The sequence below is a fragment of the Falco punctatus genome (assembly GCF_963210335.1).
Source record: "Falco punctatus genome assembly, chromosome: 4".
In the NCBI taxonomy this organism is placed as follows: Eukaryota; Metazoa; Chordata; class Aves; order Falconiformes; family Falconidae; genus Falco; species Falco punctatus.
The window spans coordinates 17,024,223-17,044,814 of NC_137583.1; the positions used below are offsets into that span (position 1 = coordinate 17,024,223).

Here is a 20,592-nt window from a genome sequence, read left to right on the forward strand (position 1 = left end):
TAGAAAAAAGGGGGAAGGGCCGCTTCTTGCCATATGCACCTGCCTTGCATTATGTCTGCAAACCACAACCCTTCTCTGAGAGGTACTGTGAAGACGGACAAGACGTGTGTTTTGTCTTTCTTTCCCCCTCCACCCCTATCACATGCCACAGACTAACAGAGAGGGAGTATCTTCTTTTCCCCTGAAAATTATACATGGGTGTTGCCTCTGGCCTTTTTGGAGGATTTGGAAAGGGAAGAAAATACCATTTTTGACTGTTTTCTCCCTTGCAATGACATTTCTGCTCTACAGCGGGCTGTTCCATGCATGCTTGCAAAACCAGCTTATGTGCCCCTCTTTTGCAGCAGCACCTGGGAAGGGGTGTTCTGCCTAGCAGAAAGGCCTGTCTTCAGAAAGAAACCAGGACCACTTCTATTAGGGCAGGATATCAAGCGTGACATCACATGAACTTCATTTCCCCCTACCCTGAAGAAATGGATTTGGGAAGAGGAGGAATGGGTAAAAAAAACCCCAACCTGTTATTTTAACAGTATTCTGCATTTTATGTCTCACCCACAAGCAACGTTAATTAAAAATTTCCAACTATCAGCAAGCTCACTCCCTAACGAGGATCCGAATAACCCTGATTACCAAGGAGAAGTTCATCAGTTTAAGCATTACTGCTTTTAAATCAACTGCCTCAGTCCCACCACCAGGAGACATATTTCATTCCACCTGCTCCATTTCTGCACTAGCAGACAGCATCACTGGGGGGATCCCCGGCTGCTCTTCTGAGAGCCAACCCCAGAAAGGCACCCCGCTAGCAGGGAGAGCCACAGCTTCAGGGAGCATCAGGAATCGCCACCGGCAGCATTTTTGCTCTTCAGGTTGGGATTTCTCATTTTGTTTTTCTCGACCCAGTGCTGAACAAAACCCAGGCAGGAGGCAAACACCTACCAAGTCTTGGCCTCTGATTAAGTATTAATTACATAAATTAGGGCACGCTCACGACTTTTAATTAAACAGATCCCTGCTCGCCTCCTTGTGCTGCAGTGCTGAAACCTGCATCTCATTCGGGGCACGCTGAAGAAACCCCAAGACTTACCGAATGTCGTCCCTGCCTCCGGCCTGCTCACTGACGAGACGATGACAAAGCCAAACCCCTCGTTTTCACCGCGACGAATTTCCACGTCATAGGGCTGGACCACGGCGCTGACGACACCGCTGCCCCCGCCACCACCGCTGCCGATGCCACTGGTGCTGCCGCTGCCCGAGCTGACAGTGTTGAGGGAGTTCTGGCTGCCCTGTGGCGTTCGCTTCTCCTCCGTCAGCGAGGCCGGCTGGTTGCTGCTGTGGTGGGAAGAGGCTGGGGATGGGACTTCATTCTCTGCCTTAGGAACTGGGGAGGAAAAACACCAAACAGACTGTCTGAGCAGGCTGCACTGTTTCGTACTTAAAAAGTCCCTTCCACTGAGAAAAAAATGAAAACGAGGAAAAAGCAAAACACCTGCTTTAATCTATAAATCATGACCATAATGACCAAGGATGTCACCACCAACAGCTCTGCTCAGGGATGGCACTGACCACACGTGCTCATCCTCTCCACTGTATGGTCATGCAGCCAAAGCCTTGCGCTGCTGAACTACAGCAGCAGTATGGTTAAACCAGTGCGGTGTGCTTGGATGCTCTGTGGCATTTTAAACCTGGATTATATTAGTTCACAGGTGCCTCCTTTAGATATCACATTCCCACTCCAGTTATACATGTGCAACCACGTATATGTGCACAAGCTGCAAGGAGAGAGAGTAATATCAAATACCCACCACTCAACACCTGTGTATTTTTTAACTCAATGCTATCAGCAGGGTAGCACTCGTTGCCTTTGAATAATGTGATCTTAAGCAATAACAACCACCCCCACTAAAGTGAAACAACTTGAGAACCAAACTTTTTTGGATGGAAGAACCAGCAATTATCATCTGTACAGTCTGGCAGAGCTGGGGGGAAACCAACAGACATTATTAACATTAATATTAAACAAGCGTTTAACAGCAGCTGAATTTGCAAGTGGTATTAGTCTAAAATCTAATCAGCTACCACAGGGCTTGAAGAGATCTCAAAAAAAAATCACTTAGTTCACACTCTGCTCGAGTCAGAGCCGACTATACTTGCTGTCAGTCCTGACAGATGTTTGTCTAATCAGCTGTTAAATATCTTCCCAGGCAATCTATTGGTTGCAATATCAAACATAAATCTTCCCTGCTGCAACATAAGGCTATTATTTCAAGTTCTATCTAGCAGGCATATGGAGAACATATTATTCCCTTCCTCTTTGCTGTGGCCTCTTATAGTCTTGGGGAGTTTAACACCTCCTCCCCCTTCTCTGTTTTAGGCTGAAGAATCCCAATTTGTTCAATATTTCCTTGCAGACCATGTTTTCTAGAGCTCTCCTTATTCTCGCTAGTCCTCTGGACTCCCTCCAGTTGGGCTCTCTCCAACTCAAACATGTCTTTCTTGAAATGCTGGACCACATTGCAGCTAAGCCATCATCTGCTGGGAAATCAGGAGGGTTCCCCCCTGCCTACATCCCAACACAGTGTTTTCTTCACCTGAGCCAACCTCGGGTTAAAGCTTGGGGCCCACAAGAGCTTCCACTTCTTGTTACTCAGCCAGTTCTCCACAGTCCATTTGTGCAGCTGAAAGCAGCATATTGCACTTGTCTCTGCTGAATGGCTGCCTCCACTAATCAGGTCACTTCTCCAATTTGGTGAACTAAAATTAAGTTGAAGATCTTAAAAGCAACAAGAAGAAAATGGATGCCAAACAAAACCTAAACCTGTAAACCCATGATCAAAAAAAGAGAGAATTTTTAAATATTCTTGGATAGAAGTACCTTTCTGCACTTACATACTCAAAGTATGTAGTAAATATATAGTATTCTACATACTAAGAACACAGGACTACAAACTTTCCCCTATATGAATCTCAAGACATGGAGTATCCGTTTAGGCAAACAATCTTTTTCTGCTGGCATATAGACAGCAGGAGGAATAAAGGACCAAAATTCAGGAAGAGGCTTCTCTACAAAGTTAAGCTGGAATTTAAAAGCCTGAAAATACAAGGTGAAAGAAAGGATCCTGAATAATTTATCCCAGAGTAAGCGTCCACATTTGAAATGATTTAGAAATAGCTCGGTCTGGCATAACAAGTCCCTGAATGAAATACCAAGACATTTCTCACACAACTAAATCTTTTATGGTAATTTCCAGCCTGAAGGCTGTAAAACTAGATAGAAAATCTACGCACAAAACCAATATGAAAATTCAGCTGCCCTTCCCTTTCCTCCCAAATCTCATCTCCTAAAGCTCCTCTCACATTGGCAGCCCTTTGTCAGGGATGAGAGGGAGGCTATTAGAGGAGAGACGTAACCTGACATTTAATCTACAATGGGAAGAAGGAAAGAAATGAGAAGTGAACATTTATTTAACATTGTGCAGAAGGAGCTCAGCCCTGGATAAGAATACAGAGCTATTTCGGAGGTACTGTTGTTCTAGCCTTGTCTTCCATGGGCCTCATTTTCAACCTGAATGTTATTTTGATGCTCTTTAAGATGAAAGTACATCACTGCCTACCTTTCTGCTGATGCCTAAACTTGAAAAGCTATGTAATAGCCTTTCTTTTGAGTAAGTGAGCTCTACCAAACCACACACTTGAGCTCCCTAAAGGGACTCAAAAGAAGAGGCAGCAGCACCCTAATGTTACACTCCAATATCAAGCATAAGGTCACATGTCATTTAGAAAGCTCATGCTCATGTCTTCATTTTCTTTGCTATCAGGACATTTTTCTGTCACTGATCTGGGTGCCACCATGCAGTGTCACTTCTCTCTGCGTCTTTTTCTTTCTGCCAGCTTCTTTTTTGTCCATTTAGACCATATGCTTGCCAGCATGTGCACAATGCCCAGCATAACTCAGCACACAAACCTATTACAACAAACATGCACACCTTGCACTACCAGAACCAGTGATGCTTACAGTCCTGTATCCTGCCATTAGCTGACTACATGTTGCAACCTCAGTTGAAGCTTCTCCTGAGCCTCTGCCCTTGCCTCCACTCCTGTGGACCCTTCAGCATCTTTTCCCTCCCTCCCAATTTAAGGGTGGCTATCAGGCATCACAGTTATTTTGGGAAACACAGGCGGTCAAGCACAGTGTCTGTTGCCACATGATTCAAACTAAAAATGATATGTTGCAACTGAACATTTCTCCATTTTATCAGAAAACTTCATGAAAACTGGGGAAGCCAACTGAGATTTGCAAGAGTCTTGACTGGAAACAAAATACTTGAAAAGTATTTGATCAAGAACAAAAAAGGCTAAAAATAGGCAAAAGAAGAAGAATAACACCACATCCCCTGAGTTTTCCCAGTATCACATGGAGGAGCATTTTTTCTTTAAACCATTTGCTGAACAGATGGAGTCTGGCAAGAAAATCTACCCCTGCCGAGCGACACTGCAGCCTACCTGTGTAAACCACTTTGCGCCTGACGGTCAGATTGACGTGACCTTGCTTGGCTGCCTGTTGCATAAGCTGGACGACAAGCTGGTGCGATTTCCCGACAACAGGTGTCCCATCCACACAGATCAGTTCATCACCCGATCTCAGGCGGCCATCAGCATCGGCAGCACCCAGCGGTACAATGTGACCGATGTAAATCTGAGGAATTAGCAGAAATAAAAGAAAGGAAGGGGAAGAGGGGAAGGGAGGGAAGGAAGAAAAATAGCGATAAACGAGAATGAGCTCAACAATCAGCTGGAAGCAATGGACACTGGTAGTTAGACCCAATTTAATAAGGACAAGAGATTGTTGACAAATGACTGCTGGCCAGGAAAGTTGCTCCTGTGAAAGCAGCTCCATGTGAACATAGCCGCATCGTGAAATTGTAATAAACTGACATCTTGTTTCTTTAGGTGGTCCATTCACTCTAATATGACAGGCAGCCTTGGGAAATGCGCTCAGCCAGTGACCAGAGAGGAAGATGGTTAACAGCACCGAGGGGCTTGTCAGGGAAGCCGGAACTGAGTTACCCTTCCAGTTGCCTCTAGGGTTTACAGGCTCTGTCCTCTCACCTGCCCACCAGCTCAGTCTCGGTTTCTCTTCAGTGAGTTGTGTGGAGTTACTTTAACATGAGAGGAACTCATGGGCTCTCTTTCCATAAACGAGCAAAATAATTTTGGCAGGAAAATATGTGGAAATTTATGCTGCCACTATCCAGCTTTGACCTGTGCAGCACGTGAAAACCTGGCACCTTCCACGGACACTGGATTTATGGTAAAGAAGTTAAGTGAATTCAAGGAGGAATTCAAGTTAAGGAATTCAAGTGAATTGAGCAGATCGAAAACCTGATGCTAAAACCACAATACCTGCAAACCTGACCAGGACACCCCTTTCCCCATGTCCACGCAATTTCAGACCTATGTGCTTTCACTTAAGCTATCACAGGAACAGGGAATAGCAGGGGAAGCCAAACTCATTTCAATTATGGAGTTTTGGTTTGTTTTTTGGAGGGAGGGTGGGAAGGAGCTGCAGGATATAAATACATATCCCACTGGTTATTTTAACAGAGATGCTACAGCGCAGTTTCGCACATCTGTACATGCCACTGCTGTGATTCTGGAAAATGTCACAAGTTAAAACATGACCGCTTCTAGATATACTCACAGGTTCTCCAGGCTCATTTCCACCTAGAATCCTAAATCCAAACCCGGTTTCCTTTCTCCATAGAAAGATATCCTGCTCTTGGTAATCTGGAACTGAAGGGAAAGAAGGAAAACTATAACTTTAAATCAAAAAACCCACACCTTTATACCCAATTCAGGACTACTCTGATGTACATGTAGAGGGGTCTGCTGCACAATTTTACTCTTTAAATGAGACGGTCTTGAATTTTTAGACAGAATTAAGAAAATTTATAGTTTTGAATAATAAAGGGTTATTATTTAAATCACTACTAAAAATTATACAGGTTTCTACTTTCTAGGTGTCTAATTGTGACTTGCCATTTGTTTATCACTATAATATTTCCTTCCACTGATATTAGCATCATTACCCACTGCAAGAGCCTCTTCCAAATCATCAATAAATAAATGTCTACAACAGAGAATTACTCTGCCAGAAACAATACATCTGACTCCTCTTTCATGGGAGACAAAAGAGCCACTTGTTATGACTTCTACTGTTTAATTAACTTTCACAAGCATAGTTTGCTATCTGTCTGCTGACACTGCTTTAAATAACTACAGCACAGATCCCCAGCTGGTGTACAACAGGAGGGCTCCAGTGAAAACAATGCAGCTCTCCTGACTCTTGGTTATGTATGGGCTCTGTAAAACCACTGAACAGATAAAATCAGCTGGAAACATAAAAAAGCCCAACCTTACCTACTCATTACTATGGAACACCAGCAAGGTTTTCACAATGAATATTACATACAGTGAAGTACTAACCTTGAAGTGCGGTTGAACAGTAACGTTTTATATTAACTTATTCATGCTCGCTTTCATCCCTTTTTTAAAAATGCAAAATTAATTGCTGACATTAAATCATATCAGAAGACAACTTCAGGTTCATTTAATATTTATTGGTTAGTATCTGTAACATTGACTAATTTTGTAATGATCCCCTCCCAAAATTTGTTAATTGATGATGAAAAAAAGCTGCTCCTTTACAAGTCAGCTGCCTATGTTTTTAGTAAAGAAACCCAAGTAAATCGTTCAGGAGTGTAATGTAAATAAATGCATACTCAGATACGGGATGCAACATGTTTAATAAAACATCATCTAGTTTTCTGTATCTATGAGCAGATAAACTGGTTGTTTTCCACCGACATCAATGAGTGTCAGACTGGGCCCTAAACTGCATTTTGCACTGTCGGTGTCTGTTGTGCAAAGGCTTGGGTCTAGTCATCTGCTGCTTTTCAGCATTAAGACTTTCGGTTAGCTCTCTTCAATGACTCGACAGGTTTAAAACATAATATGAATGTAAGACCTGGGAATACTAATAATTAAAAGAACAGGTGAGTGCTAAGGCACAGATGTCTGCTTTGACATTTTCATTCACATTGATTTTATATAGAATATTTCCACATTTTAATTACCAGCAGTTATAGACTAAGCTTAAGACCTGTGCACATTACCTTACTGAACTAGAGGCTAATTTTTGTCCAGCTACAATTACAGAATGATCAATGATGAATACACTGGAAGCCTGTGTGGTTCATCTGTTCAGGCGAGCTGGCCGAAGGCAGCTTGCCCCCGTACAGGCGTGCGGCAGAACAGCAGAACTTAGACAATGAATTAATTGGGTTTTGTCACTGCCTTCAGTGAGGGGCAGCGTGAAGAGCAGACACATTCGGAAGCATCTCTCCAGCACTTCGCAGGCTTTTTTTTTTTTGGCAAAGGCTGGCCCCAACCAATTAATAGCGCGCGTTGGATCTGTCAGAGGCAAAACGGCTTGTGCAGAGAGCTTCAGCGTGGGCCCGTTTCCTCGGCATCTCTCAACACCTTCCCATTTGTCAGCTCTCCAGTCTCACTGAGCGATGCCTTATGTTCCTGGTTCGGGTACCAGCTAGCCGATTAACGGCTGCTGGAGGTAACGGCAAGCCGAGGTGTAATGGCGGTGTCAAACCAAAGCAACAAAAAAAAGTCTATACCCAAAGCAGTAAGTTCATTCATGTAACGCTCCTTCCGCTGGAAGGATTACAGAGAGGTGAAACACAGATACAACAAACATACAGACAACACACATTTACACAGCGTGAGTACAAACCGAACACAACTCCTCCTACTGCTTTTTGCGCCAACTCCGCAGTACGGTGAGCACAGCCCACAAAACCCCATCCACCTCTGTGCTTCCAAACAGCTGAGGCGGGACCCCCTGAGGCTCTCCACACTGGAGAATTATTTTAGGCTCCCTGTTATTCGGCAGCACTTCAGAGGAGCCACTTGCCTTACTTAAAAGGGAGAATTTCGTGGTGGTGTTGAAACTTTGTTGAAAACTAATGAAAAGTAGCCATCAGGAGTCATTCATTGCATCTCTGCACCTTGACCTGATCTCAAGGATGCCCGACTCTTTCTGAAAAAATGTGTACATAGCCCAAATGGGTAAAACTTGCCAGCCCGCCTGTCCTGAATTAAACCAGAACATTTGGAGAGTGTCGCAAAAGTGGTAAGAAGAGTTCTGCTGGGGCCGTGAGGAAGGAATGGAAGGAGAGGTGAGTGCCACGGCCCTGACAACGAGCCACGTGGGCAGCAAACTCAATGAATGGGATGGGAACATGACACCCCCCACCGCCGCCTACGAAATCCGCCGCTCACCAGTACACAGTAAAGCAAGTACTTTGCACCTTCGTGTCTAACCTTGGCGTACGGCCCTGCCAGACTCCCTTGGTGATGAAGAGCCCCCCGCCACAGAGCAGCAATGACACCAGAACAAGACATCACAAGACACAGATACATTCTCGGCACAGTCTTACATTCTCCAAAACTCGTAGAATTGATTTCTCTCTCTCTCTCACCCTTGCTCAGTCCAGTTGCAGGCGAAGGTGACATAGCTGTAATATTAATTTTACAATTTTGCAAAGCTTAATGTATCTGCTTTCTTGTTAGTTCATTTAATTAATTTTGACTGTATGGATCATGTTAGGCTTTCATGCATAAATTGCTAAGGTTATAGCTACTACGGATTACAACATACTAACTTTTGCATCTATTTGCACATGCCTGTGGACATGTGGACATATAATAGACACATATATGAATTCATATATTTATGCACATGCATGCAGGTATATTGGAAGAACTCTTTTTTTCTCCTCAGAGGAAGAATCTCTTGGACATCACCTTAAAAGTACTTTTGTACCAAAAAATTTCCACCAACATGACACAGTTAGTATCTTCCTCTAAAGTTAAGAGAAATTCTAAATACATACTGATGAACAAAGAACATGGTACTTAATTAGAGGTCATTTTAATCAAACTCTCCTATACAAACTTTAACAATTACCTAACACATTATATTCAAAAAATTCTGCCCAGTGGGATATCAGTTTCAACAAAAGATGGATTAAAAAAAAATCAGTATGAGTTTGCTTTAGTCACTAGCTCATTTGAGGCAGCAGCACTCGCAGTGACTCATACCCTGGCAAAGCACAAAAGTTTTAAGGCCCAGATTCAGCAAAGTACATAATGGCAAGTCTGAAGCTAACGGTGAACAGTCTCACTGAAGCTGATGGAGAGTTTCAGTGTTGAAAAGTCCTGTGATTTAGTCACAGATTTTATGAGATTCCACATTTGCAGGGCAGCCCTGTTTTCTAAACTATCCCACTGCAGGAGAACGCCAGTTTTTCTGTCTTTTCCTTTTAATCAACCCTTCTGGTGGGACGGAAAGCTTTCACAGGATGACTTCAGCACGTCCTCAACAAGATGACCAAGTTCTGCCACTGAGGTGTGGGGAAGGCGCGATGCTTTGCCTGAGCCGCAGAGCAGGCTGGTGCCAGACGAACACCAGCAGCGCCTGCCCACGACCCGGCTCCGTAACGGCTCAGCCGCCACTGCTGCTCGCACAACGTGCTGCAAGTCCTACGGCCCTTCCTAGCAAACATTCTCTAAGGGCATGGACACATCTGTGTGCCCAAGTGTGTCACTGTAACTGTTTGTCTCCTATTAATATAATAAAAGGACATAACCCTGCCACGGGGCTTTTACTAACTATCATCTTTAAAGCCAGTCTGATCAGAAGGCAGCTGCAATTTCCTGCAACTAGTTTTCTGTTCTGTTTTAAGGAGGAAGTATCTAATGTTTGGTATCATTGTGCAAATATTTTTAATTCTGTGTAATTGCCGGTGAGTGGATGCTACACACTGGGGTCAAGACTTGTTTGTATTATTTTAATTAGATTTGGGGAGAGACAATCCTACCAAATAAATTATGTGCCTGAAAATAATATTCAAATATTAACGATAACTTAGAATATTTTAAAAGCTTTAAAAATTATCTATCGTGTTCTGCCTTACTTTTAATTAAATGCTTAAGCCCTTCAAAGGGATTCATTAACACATCTGCAATTCAGATTAATTCATTTTGTCACTGCTGTTTTGACAGATGGCCATATGTAGGATACGGTATTTTGCAAAGCAATCAGGCCACATGAGAAAAATTTGACAACAGATTGCGTTAATCTTTAAGGAAGTTTAATAATACATGGAAAAATAAAAAGCATATTATAAAATGTATTTTCAATAAAACAGTGCGGGATTTCAGCATTGCAGTTCTCTGCTAAACTATTCGATTGCTGTTCCTCTCGCTGAGTGTGCTTCATGTATGTCATTCCTGGATCTTGGAAACACTTCAGTTTTTAAACCTCAAGGGTTTGTCCTTCCCTCTGATTCATGTACACAACTCCCACTAGCAGCAATGAGCTCCCCATAAAGAGGAGCTCAGGCAGCTAAAACTTAGCACCAGCAAAGAGTGCACTTGTTATCACCACCGAATGATCTGTTTTCAGATTCACTTAACACAAAGCCGGCTATTCTCAAAAGTCTTAATCCAGCAAAGAACTGCGACTGTGAGCCAGACTGCAGCAGAGCGTTTGAGCTCAACCTTAGCCTTAAAGCATCCAAGCCCCTTTGGGTTTACAGCTTGAAAATAAGCTTCCTTGGACCAGAGCCCAAGCACTCAGCACCTTGCAGGTCTGATCCCCTCACCCTGGGGAGCTGCACGTGAAGGAACTTTAGCCAGCATTTGTTGAATAAAGTTGCAGTTCTCATCTGCTGCCACTCAGCCAGAGTCCAGACACAGTTATGGAAACATTGCTTAACTTTACATTAATAACTCTAGCTTAACTTTTCTTCTTTTTTTTTTTTTTTTTTTCCTTCCCCTAAACAGGGAATGTCTGTAGCTCTCCTCCACAGAATCGAAGTACTTCCTGACATGAAGATTCCTTGGGTAAACCCCCCCAAATACATGTTCTTACAAAACTGTGGGTTATCTGGTGCTTTTGAACCGAATTCTGCTCTACCAATGGCTTCAATGAGACAAGTCACATAAGTCAAATACAGTCTTTTTTTATAAAATACTGATCCAAAGAATACTCAAAGGAAGGAAGAACTCATTTTACCAATTCTGAAAAATTAAAATGTTGCCTATGCTTTCCATGTCTACATTATTATTATTAATGTTAATAACAGTGGGATGCACTGCCAGTGAAAAAGGCAGTAGGTGGTCATTATAGATTCAGTACTTCTTAGAAACATCCTGGAGATGATGTATTCATATATTGAATAAAACCTCTTTATATTATTATTTTTAGATGAAAAAATATTCTTTCTGGGCCAGGGCTAATGAATTCATCTTCTTGTGTCAACTGCACTTGAAAAATTGCATTATGTTCTCTTTATACTCAACAATTTCACAAATGGGACAAAATGAAACACTTAAGATGATCTAATGCTCTAAAATTCTGTCTTTTTTAAGTTCATCACATACTTCAACACAACAGGTTGTTGCTGTTTTTCAGTCCACTTACTGGGGCTTCAAAACCTTGCCTCTCAAAAGAACATTTTATAATCCTTTTCAGGTTTATTAAAATTTAAGGAGATGAATCAACAGAGAGCAAGCTCCGGACTAGGCAGGGGAGAGCCGAGAGAGCTGAGCTGGGGCTCATGGGCAGTAGGGGCTTCTAGGACCCACCAAAAGCCCCGGACACTGGATGCATCAGCCACCCTCAGCGCTGGCACTCGGGTGGCATTCTCCTGCTGTACATGTATTTGTGTAGTTCTACTGACTCCTTCATCAAAAGAATGCAGAGTCACACCTAGCACCCAAAGCTATGGATGTCATGGGAGAGGAGGTGCTAACCTCCAAAGCACCAAAGCTAACTGCTAAGCTAACTGCTAACTGCTAAGCACCAAAGGGAACGGGTGCTCAAGTAAGGAAGAAAGGAATGATATGACCATCGCTGCCAGCCAAAGAAGGCACTGAAGTTAAACTGAACTGCAGCTGGGTAAAATTATGAAAAACAGCACACGTGGAGCAGACAGACAGTGAAACTGTAGGGCCAGGCACGGTTCCTCCCATCCTGCAGTCTGTGGTGCTCCACGTCAGCAGAGCTCCCTACGGGTGGTCCGACAGCCACAGAGCCCGCGCCTGAGCCACACTGGGAAGTGAGTCCCGAAGGGATGATTCACGTTCCTAACAGAGCAGCCACCAGCCGCCCACTTTTCATGCAGACCAAACACAGGGAAAGAAACGTGGTGGCTCACCCCAAGCTCCCAGGGTGGAAGAGGCGTTAGGTTTCAGCTGTGAACCACAGTCCACATTTACGAGACTGGTGAGAGGGACAAAAAGCGAGGGCTTGGTGAGGGAAGGAGAAGAACTGACCATCGACATCTAAATAAAACCATCAGTCACACTCTGGGATCAGACCGCGACAGGAGACAGAGCCTGTCCAACTGCCTTTTTTACTTAGACTGTATCTTTCCTGGCTCTCCCCACCGTTCACTAGGTGCGGTGAAGCCCTGTCACTAGGTAAGAGTGCAGGTTAATCCCCAGGGAACGTGGTTTACTCCAGCTTTGAGTCAGAAATTCATAGGTTCTTGGGCACTTCTAGTGGCACGTGCTTACGAGGAGCCATGATCATATCACACTTCAGCCATTCCTCAAAAGCCCTCTAGCTATGAAACCAAGAAATCTCAGAAAACACCTTCCCAGGAAGGAAATGGCATTGGGATGAAAAGGTGGTAGAAAAGCACTGATGTTCAAACAGGTAGGTCTCATCTGGTGGAAGAGGCAGGAGATAAGGACTGAAGCAAGAGATTATCAACACCACTAAAGAGATGCTGGACCACAGAAAGGTGAGACAGGGAAGCTGAAGGGGTGAGACAGATCCCAGCCTAGCAAAGGTCCAAGCAGAGAGGTTTGTGGCCCAGGGAGAAATGGGGCATGGGAAACCAGCAGGTCAAGAGACAGTGAAGAGGCCTCTGGAAGGGCTCTAATCACAGACAAGGATAAAACCTCTACAAGATGCTTGCAGCTGCTGAGGAAGGAGGGAGGATTTAGCACACGGTGTTGGAGGTAGACACAGAAGGCTGACTGCCCTGTGCACTTCAGGATTTCTCCAGTGCAGCCTTGGGTTTTATTGGGAAAGACAGGCAGGAGTTAATGCTGCTAAACTGATACTAATGACTAATTAGCATGAGTTAAACAGTTAATTAGAAATTAGCGAAGTAACTGCAGGGGGTCAGAGGCAATGGCAGCACAGTGCCTACGGGAACCACATGAGAGGAGCAGCGGTAATGCCGGTGTCATGGGGCAGCCTCAGCCTTGGCCGTCCAGGCAGGAGAAGCAGGAGCGATGCCCCACAGCTCTGCAGGGCTGAAAAGTCACTGTCCCTCAGCCCTTGCCCCTTTTTCCTATTCCAATGAGGTGCACGTGCAAGTTCCATCACTGCACTTCTCTGCAGATCAGCACCACCTGGCCCAAGAGCCTGCAGGGTCAGTACGCCTGGTCGCTGGGAAGGGATGGAAGGGAAGCAGTGCACAGAAGCTGAGACACCTACAAACTGCATTGCTGAGACATTCAATCCAAAGAGATGAATCTTCAGCCAAGAAACTGTGACTCATGATTTAATTTTTCCAGGACATAAGATTTCAAAGTGATTCATTTGGTCAGAAAAAAAACAGCTCCACCATTTTTCATTCTGAGGTAATGTTCACTTCATACTGGTTTTACCAATTTCCAGTTAGCACAATAAAATCCAGTTCCAGGTGATACTCTTACAGCACCCAGACTTCGAAGCTCCCCTTTCTGTCACTGAAGTAACTACTGCTTTTGAAAACAAACCTAATACGCCTAACTCTTTCTTTAAGAAGCTTCTACAGGTTCGATCATCTTCAGCAGTGCAATTAAAGCGAAGCCAGTGTATTTATTTTGTTCACAGAGAAGAAACTGAATGAAACCATATTTATAGTCTTGGAGCAGAGTCAAAGCCCTGCTGAACGATTAGCCAAGTGTGCAGATCATTAATTGCTATAAAAGCCACTTACAATATGCATTTGATATCTGCATTGTTAAAGTGTTCACTCTGGTCAAAGTAAAATGGCTCAGCTGGATTTTCTCATCCTCAGGGTGAGGCTGGAAAGCATCTGATGTGAATTTCAGCAAACTAAATACTTCCCCTCCTTACTGAAATTCCTACGCGTATCAGACAATAAGCCTTAACCTCAAAAAAGAGTTTAGGATCTGGGTAACAAACTTGGAAATTCTCCTTCAGCCTCATATAAAAGCAAAATAAAAGAATAGGGGAAAAGATGGTCTTTAATTTTAAAGGGATTTTTTGTATTAAGCTTTGGTCTAAATGCCCCAGCCCAGAGATGATCTAAATTCATTCCTCATCAGAGAGGAAACTGCACCTCTCTCAAGTAGATATCACTGACAGACACCAAATTAACAAACTGAAGCCTTATATTTTCAACATAAATCTAAAAGATTCAGCTCTTTGCAAAGAAAATATACAGAGAGCAGCTGCCAGAGCCGTAGCCTTAGCAACCACACCTGCTTCATACTCACGTCGGCTTTCATACATGCTCCTGGACTGGGCCCAGATTTTGAATGGATCTGGCTTTTTCTGCCCAGAACTGTCCGGTTGATCCCCAGCCGGCACCTCGGCAGCGGTGTAGTCCGGCAGCACCTGCGTGCTGTGAACGGGGGAAGCGGTGTGCCCGCTGCGGTGGCTGGAGACGCTATGCTGAGAACTGTTTTGGCTGTCTTTCCTTTCAAGTGGTTGCTGTAAGGAAGAAAACGAGTGGAAAGAGAGAGAACAGACGGTTATTGGTCTTTGAGTGGGTGTTTTCCATCAATTTTGCTCCCTTCTTTGATCAGGGTTTCTGCATGCACATAAGTAAATACATAAATCTCACTTTTTCTGCTACCAGTTAATGCTGGGTACAGTTAAATTCCCCAATGACAAATTTTGATAGGCAGACTGACAGAAAGAGATATGCAAAACAAAGTAGTTTATCATTAAAAAAATATGCCATTCTCCTTCTCACCCATAAAAACAAATCTAAATCTCATTATAGGTTACTAGTTTCAGCGCACTTTTTTTTTTCCTACATTAAGGCAGAAAAATTCAACAGCCTTCTACTCGGATAACATTAGGGTCTAACCTGAGCCTGCAATAAAAAGGAAAAACTGCCAGATTTTACTGTGAAAACTTAACCAGTCCCTCTGAAACAGACTGAAGCGCAGCCCTTACTATGCAAGATCCCTTTTCCTCTGTAGCTCTTGCAACCCCCACATCACAAGTGGGTGGACAACAGAGTACCACTTGCATGTTTCTGCTTCCCAGAGCATCCACGGGGATTACAGCAGACCTTCACAAATGTGAAAATGTCTATTTGCAGTTTGATTTCCTTGTTTTAATTGAGCGTATTAAAACAGGAAAAAATACGTCCGCCTAAATTCAAGGCTTATTCAAAAGCAGTATGTCAAGAGCTCTGTCTGCTCAATATTTAGCTAAGCAGGGTACATAATTCTGAACTCAAATTCACAACGGTGTGCTCAAATGCAGCACAAGTCACATTTGCATTGCCAGGATTTGCCAATATACAGCAAAATCCTCCCTCAACAAGAGCTCCCCGAAGAGTACAGCAAATGTTTTTTAATGCTCTTTTGAGATGACCTTCAGGTGGCATCAAGGTTGAGTCCAGTTTCCCACTTGCTCCCGCAGAGGGAACCGGCATGTTCCTGAGGCACAGAGGGCAGCTGGAAAAATAGCAACCTACAGGTTCTTTGTACAACATCCACAATTTCCTGGCTAAAAGAGGTCAGTCACACGTACCAAGAAACCTCAGACCAAAATTTAGCTTCCTGCTGGCAGGGAATACCCAAACCCACTGCAACACGAGTCTCTGCTTTCAGGGACTTCTCCACAGAAACCCAAGCAGGGGCAGGGAGAAAAGCCAGTGGCAAACACGGAGCAGATCAGCACAGGGGGGTGAAGCGCACACAGGTCTGGGGACCCCCTGCTTTCCACTGAACATGAAACCCCAGGTGGCCAGTGCTCCATCATAGCAGGGCTGAATTAATTACAGAGGAGAAAGTCACCATACAGAAGTGCCTTCTTTTTGAGTCTGAACAATAATATCTCCCGGTTTGTTTTTTTAAGTTGCACATATCTTTAGGTTTACGCTGAGAAAAAAAAACACCTCCAACAGCCAAAATGACTTTGGCCTCGCAGCCTTACAGTCAAATTGTTGATCCACTACCAGCATTTTTTTAAATGATATCTTGATCGACTAGACTGTGAAATTGCCTTTGTCCTTTAAAGCAATTTTGAACAAAGCATACCTGCTGTGATTACTCATCTGCAGACTTTCAAATACAAATATCTGAACCAATTTCAAACATTTTCAGCTTTTCAAGTGGTAAAAGAAGCTAACTCACATGCAGCCCTTCAGTTTTTAAATGAAGCAGTTTTAAAACATCTATGCTGTGGATAATCACTCCTATGTAACTTAAGAATAAAATAAATAAAATAAAATGAAAAAAAAAACCCAAACAAAAAACAAAACCACTTTACAACTCTCAGTCCAGCCATCTGGATTGTTTTGTTTGCTTGGCCAAACTACTAAAATAACTACAAGCATCCTGTGAAACTTCAGGCCAATCTCACTGGAAATAGCTGGTTTACAGAAGTTGGAGTACAGGGACTAAAATGTGAAGCTTTATTCAGCCCTTGGGGAAATGCTGAGAACTCTCTGACTTAAAACTTTCTGATTCAAAAGGAACAAAGTTTGAACTGTAAAAAGTGCTCTCACTTTACAATATGAAATGTCTAAATATTGAACCAACTATGAATTCTATTTCGTATTTGGGTTGCAAATGGAAGTGTTGTCATATTTCAAGCAAATCCACCTCTAATTAAATGAAAGTTGCAATTGCAATTACAGAGACATTTTGCAAGAATCTGGGGAAAACAACTTCAGAGGGACAGTTATTTTTCCAAACAGTAATTCCTTCAAAAAGCCCGAAACATCTCTATTTAGGAGTTGAAGAGGGGAACAGAGAAAGGGGAACATAGCCATTGAAATAATGAATATTTGTAATTAAGACAAGACAATATTAATTGACTTTCACTTCACCAGATGAGGCCAAAAAGGTTTGGGGCCCAAGTTCTTCTCACGTGCTGTAGCAGCTTCAGCACATCATCATCAGGACCTGCAGGACCCTGCGCTCTGCTGCACTCCTGCAACGGGGAATGGCCAGGTGAAAAAGCTTGTGTCTTGGTGCAAATGTGGAGCTTTCCAAAGAGAGACCATAGGCCAATGAAAGGATGGCTTCTCTACCTCCTGCCTGGTTCCTAGCTTCAGCTCCAATCCTCCTGGGTACAGATCTGACTGACTGGCTCACTCAGCTCACACAGAGGCAGGAAAGCAGCTAAATCAGGGCCAGAGGAGCACAGGTGATAGATCACTGCAGAGCTGACGGTTCGGACCTCACCCTGAGATGTTGGATCATGGTTTTCAGTGCAAAGTTAAGCTGATCAGCTGCGTCGTGTTGACTTCTGATGGTTGACTTCTGCCATGGGGCACTGAACTACCCAAATAAGCAAGAGCATCCCAGCCCTCCAGAGTCTAAGGTCTTCTCCAGAGCTGTTGATAAGCATAAACAGCTTGCCAGAAAGACTCTTGACCAAAAGTGGCTAGAAATCAAGACTACAATGACTAACTTAACTCCATTTAGGCAGACTGCATACTTTAATACAAGCGATGGGAAAAAAACAGTCACCTTGGTACTGTATTACAGCTGGGACAAAATAAATACATGGAAAGCCGGAGCTTCTCGTGCCCTATGCAAGCCCCAGGTTTGAGCTGCATGGCCCACGCCAGCTCCCATACACCCTTGCTAAAGCTTTGCAGTGCTCATCCTGTAAAACGTAAGATGAAGAAAACGTGGTATTGGGAAGGTGGTCTTTTCTAGCTGCCCTCTCCCCCACCAGATGAGGTTAACTGAAACACCAGCATGGCTTGAATTTCTGAGGGCAGCTGTAGGGGCAACTGCTGCCAAAGAGGGGGCAGCAGCAGTCAGGGCTTGGGCATACATCAGCCTTCCAGGATTTCTTCCCCCCTAGCGTGCAATCTCATTTTCAGCCACAGGCATGGCATCTGCCAACCCAAAAGGCAGCTTCTCCCTCGGCAGAGAGGCTGAGTGAGCCCACACTGAGCACTACATTGTCCTCTGACTATGGGGAGGGAAGAAAACAGCAAAGGTGATGTGAGCCAGGGAGCTTGAAGCTGTTGTGTTTCAAAAGGAGACAGGGAAAACGGCTTACAGAAGTCACCAGGTGCCTGGAAAATGCTACAGATGCCCACATAGCAGAAACCAGTTTGTCATTCATGCTAAATGAAAGAGTAATTAGATGTTACTTTGTACAGTGACTGCTAAAACAACCGAGGCCCATGACACAGCTGAGAGGTGGCTGCAGGCAGAGATGGGACACTAATTATTAGCAGCAGTTGTGTATGTCTGTGTCAGGCAGAGAGAAACCCGCTGCAGAAGAGGCAATGGTGGCAGAGAACACATCCTGCGGCATGAACGGACACCAAAGCTTTTTGGCACAGGATTCTGCAGGCAAAAAACTGCAAGAGTTGCTGTGGTTTCCTCCCACTGCATTTCAAGGGGGGGGGGGGGGGGGGGGGGAATGATCTCTGAATGAAGAGGGATGTATTGTACAAACACTCGTGTTGTGGAAGCAATGTCACCTCCTGACAAAAACTGGACGCTGGCAGAGCCCCAGGTGCTGCCTATCCCACCCAAAATACGTGGCAAGTCTCTTGTCAGGAACAGGCTTTGCATAGGAATCGCATTTTTGGCCACAAATCAGCTATGCTGACAATGCATTTGTTTACACCCAAAAGAAAAAATTAGGGTTTTGGAAGAGCTTAGGACTTTCTTCACCCTGCAGTGATCCCATCTTCTGATGATCTAGCGGCAAATTTTGTGCTCTTGATCATTTTGGAGAAGCTGGTCATGGCAGCGACAGTAAACCAAGCTGGAAATGGGAATCTTTGCCCCCTTGTGGAGTTTTTTGATGCAAGCACCAAGGACAAAAAAAAAAAAAAAAAAAAGGAAAAAAAAAGTTTGTTTTCGTCCACATTATACCAGGATAATTGCACGGGAAATTGCTATACTAAAGAACTTGCACACTGAAAATATATAACCCCAGATGGTCAATAAAAAATATTATCCATTTTAATCTAAAAAAGAATCAATAGGAAACTGAAAACAAAAGAGCAGCACAGGGAGCTGCTGTGCGCGTGTCCTTGGTGGGAGGGAAGGGGGAAGAAAGAACTTGGAAGTACCCAGTCCCATATTGGCTGCAAACTTCTGCTACTAATCCAGCTCTTTCATCAAGGTTGAAAAACTCTCCTTAAAAAATGAGAAGAGGAATAAAGCTTATCAGAAGATACACACAGGCTGAAGAATGCAGCCCAGGAAAACTGAGCTGAAGGCAGAAGAACATTCCCAGACTGTGTCACAGCTCCAGCGCTAACAAACCTCTCCAAGGGGCTGGAACACCTCATCCCAGCTGAGAGGTATCCAACAGCCTGCCATCAGCCTTGTGGGAATAACAGGATTGGGCCAACAGCTAAAAACACAGCTTGTTTGAGAAAGATACAGCTGTTGGCAGTAAATCAGGAGTGTCCAGGCTTTGGGGAAGAACACAAGGTAACATGAGAGGGTTCATCGCTGTGCTGAGCGAAGCACAAGAGGATGGACACCCGAGCTTGTGTCTTCCCCTATGCAGCAGAAGAAACAAAGAACGAGCACAAATTAAGATCCAGCCAACTGTTCCCAGCCTGGATGTGCACTGTCCTCTAACTGCAGCTAATTTATTAATTAAGGAATGATGGAAAACAGTCCCCCTGCTCTGGGTAAAGCAAGCGGGGAAAAGGGGCAGCACACTGGTCCCAAGCCCCACAGCCAGCTGTGCAGTGCTGGGGACAGCCCATGGTGCTCAGCTCAGCTGGCAGCACCCGCATTCACCCAACAGCTGCACGTGCAGCACACCACCCCCGGGAAATGCCGGGGCAGGGTATGGCGAGATGGCATCCCAGCCGGGGAGCATGCCAGCGGGGCAGGCCTGGCTCCCCCCTGCCAGGGCATGGCCAAGGGGGCCTGGCTCCCCTCGCCCCGCCGCCAAGCAGCAGCCCTTCAACCGAACCAAAGAAGGAAGGTGTTTAGCAATCCACCACTGCTTTTATGGTTTTTGACCATCACCTTGGCCACACAAGCTCTGCTATTGGTGTAAATCCATCCCAACCAGCCCCAGGACAGTTTCCCCCTCTGCACACAGGTGCCCCGAGGTGCTCTGCTCCAGGTTTCCATGCTCAACCCGTGCGTGTCACCGATGCACGGGAATGAAGAAGCAGCTGCACCGACTCTGACGCGTTCTGCTCTGCCCCTCCGAGGAACGGTCGGTCATTAATGCTGCCACACAATGCAGCAGTATAAAACACTGCTGCTAATTACCGATGCAAATGATCCGGTGTGCAG

The 20,592-nt window shown here is 44.4% G+C and overlaps 1 protein-coding gene across 12 annotated transcripts in view; it reads right to left on the minus strand.

Annotated features, from left to right (window-relative positions):
- MAGI1 (membrane associated guanylate kinase, WW and PDZ domain containing 1) overlaps window positions 1–20,592 on the minus strand; it is a 361,197-nt gene that overhangs the window by 16,674 nt on the left and 323,931 nt on the right. For 10 of the 12 annotated variants that reach the window (XM_080382824.1, XM_080382819.1, XM_080382817.1 and 7 more), the window contains 5 exons: window positions 14,602–14,818; window positions 8,511–8,588; window positions 5,699–5,790; window positions 4,501–4,693; window positions 1,085–1,378 (listed from right to left, as the gene is read on the minus strand). In XM_080382824.1, coding sequence (XP_080238950.1) covers window positions 1,085–1,378; window positions 4,501–4,693; window positions 5,699–5,790; window positions 8,511–8,588; window positions 14,602–14,818 — 874 coding nt within the window. The remainder of the gene's footprint in view (window positions 1–1,084; window positions 1,379–4,500; window positions 4,694–5,698; window positions 5,791–8,510; window positions 8,589–14,601; window positions 14,819–20,592) is intronic. The other 2 variants (XM_080382821.1, XM_080382820.1) reach the window with 1 other exon arrangement.